General features: G+C 45.4%; 1 protein-coding gene across 4 annotated transcripts in view; it reads left to right on the top strand.

The window, feature by feature from the left end:
• The first annotated feature begins 1,499 nt into the window (after nt 1-1,499).
• Nucleotides 1,500-6,000, top strand: part of TRRAP (transformation/transcription domain associated protein) — a 176,230-nt gene continuing 171,729 nt past the window's right edge. For 3 of the 4 annotated variants that reach the window (XM_081169303.1, XM_081169302.1, XM_081169300.1), the window contains exons 1-2: nt 1,500-1,635; nt 5,321-5,487. In XM_081169303.1, the coding sequence (XP_081025429.1) occupies nt 5,388-5,487 (100 nt within the window). In that variant the 5' untranslated portion in view covers nt 1,500-1,635; nt 5,321-5,387. Of the gene's footprint in view, nt 1,647-5,320; nt 5,488-6,000 lie in introns of all 4 variants that reach the window. The other variant, XM_081169301.1, reaches the window with a different exon arrangement.

The following is a 6,000-nucleotide window of genomic DNA, read 5'->3' as shown; positions in this document are numbered from 1 at the left end:
ATGCAGAATGCAGGTTGCTAGCACTGCATCCTTAGGAAATGATCTCAATACCAAACATTCAAAAATAAAAAATTCACATTCCTATGCATATTCCTTTTCTAATTGATTTTGGTTTTTAAGTTGTAGCATCCTTCTGTCCCCCCCCCCCCATTTATTCTGCCACACAAGGACCTTATTTGATACAATTATGACTAAATGTGTAAGTTAAATAATATTCTAATGCTTTAGGACAGATGTTTTGGACTACCCATCAGCCCCAGCCAGTCAGATTTGGAGTCCTGCTCTGGGTTGCTGAAAGCATCACATACAGTAGCTTTACAGTCATCCACACAACAACCCTGTAAGGCTTGTCAATATTAATATCTCCACATCGCAGGTGTTAGATTGAGGGTGACTGAGCATGGCATGCCTAAAACAATCTGATTAAAGGAAAGCAGTGAAATTTCAACTAGGCTTCTATGGTATTAAAATTTATCGTACTTTAGAATTATAATCTCTACTCTTCCTTTCCCCATGTATCGCTAGCGTCATATACACATCTACTTAGAAGTATGGCATATTGAATTCAATGGGGCTTACTGATCAGTAAGAGATGTTAGGATCGCAGCCTTACTTTTCTTGAAAATTAAGGAACTAATAACGTTATTGCTTGTGGTAGCCGGACAACTGATTGCACAAAACTGGAAAAACTGAGGGTACTTGCAACTTTCCATATGGAGACAAAATGTATAGACAGTGGTGGCATTAATGGAGAAATTTAGAAAATATATGTAAGCTCCAAATGGAACTCAAGACTCCCAACAATTGTATGGAATTATGGTTTCCTTTCATTACTTTCCTGTCTGACAATCTATAAAACTGGCATCTTTCATCTACGCATGGACCATAGTTGTTTAATGTACACACGGGTGAGAGGTGGGGGCGACTTTTGTGGTTGTTGTTAAGTTTATTGAATATCGGCATGATTTTGATGCTTAAGATTCAGGGGGAAAAGGAAGATAAGGTCTACACAACCACTTTGCATACCCTTATTACAGTTCACGCCCTACTGAACATAGAAACACTTCCCAGTAAAGATCTATACAGTATAGGATTGCCCTGCGCGCCCCACTGTTTGCATAGGATTGCCCTGCGCGCCGAGGGAAGCAGGGAGGGGGGGGGAAAGACAGCAGCGCGCTGATTGGTGGACGAAGGGCTAGAAGAGGGACGGACATAAATATAGGAAAAGTTGTAGAGTGACCATGCAACCTAAACTTCCGGTGAACAATTGAAGGCTCCGAATCTCTATGGCGTGAAGCGGCGCCGCTCTGGCTCTCAGCCGCTCATTGATGAACCCCGCCCCTTTTCCTGACATTCCTTTTGCCCTGAGAGAGCGGAAAGCCAGTTTTTCGACGGGAGGCCGGAAGTAGTAGGAGCGCTTTGCTCTGTTTCTTTCGTATCTCTATAGCGAGGAGAGCTAACCGGAAGTGGCGCTTGGTGTGCTTCCGCTTTGGGGTGGGCAAGCAGCAGGGGGAGGCAGGCGGGCAGGCGAGGAGAGGCGCCCATGCGCCGCTGGTGCCTCCGTCGCTGCTCCGGCCACAGCTGCTGCGCGGAGGCAACAAAGGAAGGCATGAAGAAGCCGCGCGGCCTGGACTGGTGAGGGGAAAGTGGGGGGGACGGACGGAGAGGAAACGGGGCGAGGGGAAAGGGGAGGGGGGACAAGAAAGGAGGGCGAGGCGAGTCCCCCTCCCGTTCTGAGAGGAAAGTGGGCGTGGCTGCGGGAGCTTCTGAGGGAGGCCGGAGGAGGCGGGGTTTCTGCTGTGGAGGGAAGAAAGGGGCGGGGCCGAGCGCACGGGAGCCGAGGATTGGTCCGCCGCTGCGCGCGTGGCCTGCGAGGGGGAGGAGTCAGCCGAAGGCGCTGAGGGGCCCCTGACGCCTCGTAGAGGTTAGAGTGGCTTTTCCCTCACCTGCTCTCCCGCCTTCTGGGTGGCTGCTGGACTACAGCTCCCATCATGCCTCGCCGCTGGCCACGCTGGCTGAGGCTGATGGGAGATGGAGTCCCCACGGGGGGCCAGGAAGTTGAGGGACGGAGCTCCGAGGAGCTCCGAGTTCGAATCCCCACTTGCCCGTGACCCGCTGCCACTCGGCCTAACCTACCTCACAGGGGGGTAGTTGTGCAGATGACGTAGTACGTGCGTCTTATGTGAAAGGAGAACGGGGTGGGGGTAAGGATGGAAGGGTCCGGCGTAGCAGACTTGGTGGCCGTCACTGCCTCCTGTGGGAGCCAGTTCCATAGCTTCAACTAAAATAGTGGAGATCCGGGTTCAAGTCTGCACTGGTTGACTTTTAAGCAGCTCCTGCTCTGCCTAACTTCCTTACAGGGTTGTTGTGTGGATAAATTGTGGGCTTCTGCGTGCGCATGGGTGGTGGTAGAACCATGCATACTCACTTGGGAGTTCAAGGAAGTCCAACCAGCTGTGCTTCCTTTTAAGACCTGGCACATTGTGGTTGTAAGATTCTGCAGGTCTGATCTAGTTGAGATTCTTGCATTGCAGGGGGTTGGACTGGAGGACCCTTCCAACTCTGATTCTAAGAAAATTCATAGCCTGAGGCAGAATGGGAGGGGAGATGGGTTGCTCCTTTGGAGAAGTGAAGTGAGAGCAGTTTAGGGGGCTAAGAACATAAGAGCTTTGCAGGATCAGGCCAGGGGCTCATCTAGTCCAGCGTCCTATTTGTATAGTGACCAGCCAGGCGCTGGTGGGAAGCCTGCAAGCAAAACCTGAGCTTGACAGCACTTTTACCATCCTCCCATTTCCAGCAACTGATACTTAGAGGCATACTGCCTCTGACAGCAGAGGTTTTGTAGATTGTATATGGGCAGGGGGTCTGTTTGGCAAACAGTCCAAAACAGAGGCAAGCTTTCATGTGGAAGGGGTTTGTTTGTTTATATACCACCCTTCAATGTAAGATCTTATGTTGAATTGGAATGGAGCTGGAGAAAGGAAGCATTTACTGTATATCCTTACTTGCCAAAATTTGTATCCTGGCGAACGGGATGTGTCTTTCTCCATTTATCCTCCTTACAGCACTAAGGTTTGCCTTAGACCAGACATGTTACTTTTGAATTTCAGTGTGTAAATTTCAGTGGCAAAAATTTGTCCCAGTGCTGAAACATATTTGTTTAAATGGCAGGATTACTCCTGCATTAACAACAGCGATTGCTGTCATGCTCCCATGCTACTGTGTATTGTTTAAAACCCAGCTATTTTAATGCATGTGAACTGTTACCAATTGAAAACATCACATGTTTGCCCTGGTTGTGTTATGGCCAATGACTGAAATTGGGGAATTGAACCTTTACAAGTTTTCCAGTAGTCTTTGAGGTTTTTTAAGGTTTTTAACAACAACAACAACTGGTTTAGCTCCAATAATACTTTGCATGATGGGTTGTATCCAACAAAGTTCTACTCAGTGTAGACACCAACTGAAATTAATGCACTCAAGTTAGTCATATCCATCAATTTCAGTGGATTGATTCTGAGTAGGACTAACATTGGCTACAGCCTTAATATATTTTATATAGAATGATTACCCTGTCACCTAATTAAATAAACATTGATTGAGCAATTGGATGGAAATGTTCCTAAGTGTAATTAGTTTTCAAGTAAAGAATCCCACTGGCTTTAGTTCTAGAGATGATACACAAATGCACCATAGCAAGCACTTTAGAACAGAGGTGGGCATCCTTTGTGGCACTTGTGTGTTCCTGGGTCTAAGCCTGTGTGTTTTTAAAGCAGCCTTTCTCAACCTAGTGCCCTCCAGACATTACAACTTCCATCATCCTTGACCACTAGCCATTACTTGGTTAAGGATGATGGGAGTTGTAGTTCACAGCACCTGGAGGGTGTCATGTTGGCTGACCGTCTTGTCTGGCCAAACACTGTAGCCCTAAGAATGATTAATGAAGGACTTCCAACTACTGCACTGAAATGCCTACAAAATAAATATATGGCAAAGTGAAGTCATTTCCTTGCAAACAAGCCTTTGCTTTTGTTGTTGCTTAATTTGATATGTTTATTATTAGTTTTGGCTTTTTGTGTCTTTATTCCTTTGCTGCTGCTTTTAGGCCAGTGATGGTGTTTTTAAATAATTGATCATTGCTATTTTTGTGCTTCTTTTTATCTCTCCAAAACTGCTTCAAGCAACTTCTTTTGGGAAGAGAGAACTGGGATAGGAGTTTTTGATATAAATAATAATTTAGATAACAAATATTTTGAGAGGAAAATTAAAACATCTTAATTCAGATGCACATATGCCCCACCCTCAAAACTTTTGTCAGTCGTATTTGACAACAGAGTGGGCAGAATTCATTTCAGTCCCTAAATAATTATTTCAATGTCACACATGCAAGGAAGGAAAACATTAGCTCATTTTAAGGTAATTCTGTTTCTCCCTCCGTAAGTCGAAGCGCAGGAAGTATAATGCCATTACGTCAGTCTGTTCTGCAGTCACATTTTGGCTACTGCTTACTCTCAGAAAAACACAGAAAAGGCACTTTTACATCTGGATCCTAAGCATGTTAGCTTAGAAGTCAGTCCACTTTCTACAGTGGTTCTTACACCTGAGTCACTGTGCATAGGCTTGGAGTACCTTCTTAGGAACATAGTTTGCATCCTTCTTTAGAGAATGCAAATCTGACTACTGTTCAACATGCCATGGTCACATCCAGGTTAGATTACTGCAGTGTGTGGGGTTGGTTGTCTTTGAAAAGTGTTTGGACATTTCAGTTGGTTGCAAAATGCAGCAGTGGGAGCTTTGGGTCCTTATACGGCAAAAATTGAGTTATATAGATAGTGTGCCAGAGGCCTGCTCATGTGTGGACCTAGGAGAGCTGTTCCTTATTCAAAGGTGAAATTCAATGCATGAAGGGCAATTGAAGCATCCTATGTGGATGGTTGGGGTGATCCTGGTATCCCACTATGCGTGAGTTGACACCGGGCTTCAGTATAGCTGAATGAGCTTCAGTATACCTGATGAAGCGTCTCCACCCCCATCTTTCAGCCTGGACACTGAGGTCCACCTCTTGAGGCTTCCTCGGTGGTAGCCCCCTCTCTGTGGAACACCCTTCCATCATATGCCAAGGAGATAAAGATTTACAAAGCTTTTAGAAGACATCTGAAGGCGGCCCTGTATCAGGAAGTTTTTAATGTTTGTGGCATTTTATTATTTTTTATATTTTGTTGGAAGCTGCCCAGAGTGGCTGGGGATACCCAGCCAGATGGGTGGGGTCTAAATTATTATTATTGTTTGTTAAAGTAGCCTTGCATTTTGTTTTTAACAGGCTGACTGATCCTTGAGGTCTTTAACTCTTCTTTGTAAGTGATAACCTACATTCAAACGAGGGAAAAATGGCATTTGTTTCAACGCAAGGACCCACTGTGGTTGACCAAACCACTTTAATGAAAAAATACCTCCAGTTTGTGGCAGCTCTAACGGATGTCAATACACGTACGTTTGTTTTCAGGTTTTTTCTTCTATTTTTGTTTCATCTGCTAGACGAGTTCTTCACACTGGCCTAGTGCAGGTGTATCACAGGCTCTTGCAAATTGCAGCCCACAAATCAGAACCTAAATTTGGGAATGTGCTCAACCTTCATCTTTCCTGTCATATGTGAATTCTTATTGGCCTTAAGCATGATTTTGAATTTTATCTGTACCAATCCTGAGCATTCTTGATGCTAGCAGGAGTCCCCATCTTTACCGCAGTGTAAAGTCTTAAGTTTGAAGTGGGTTTGCAAACCTTGGGTGAAGAGTGAACCTGGTTAGCATTCACTTTAGGTAGTAGCATTGCTGTAGAGTGAATGCTAGACTGTGATTAAGGTCCTCAGGGAGAAAAGGAAATTGTTTTGGAGAGTGAAGGGAATATGGGCCTGAGGTTGGTTCCTGACCAAGAAATCAGGATTTGGAGTGAGCCAGAGTTGTGTCTGCACCGGGCCATGGTACAGTAAACTCCACGGTCACC

Source organism: Podarcis bocagei, assembly GCF_964188305.1.
Source record: "Podarcis bocagei genome assembly, chromosome: 14".
NCBI lineage: Eukaryota > Metazoa > Chordata > Lepidosauria > Squamata > Lacertidae > Podarcis > Podarcis bocagei.
The sequence above is the reverse complement of the archived record's forward strand: the minus strand, read 5'-3'. Positions and strand labels throughout refer to the sequence as shown.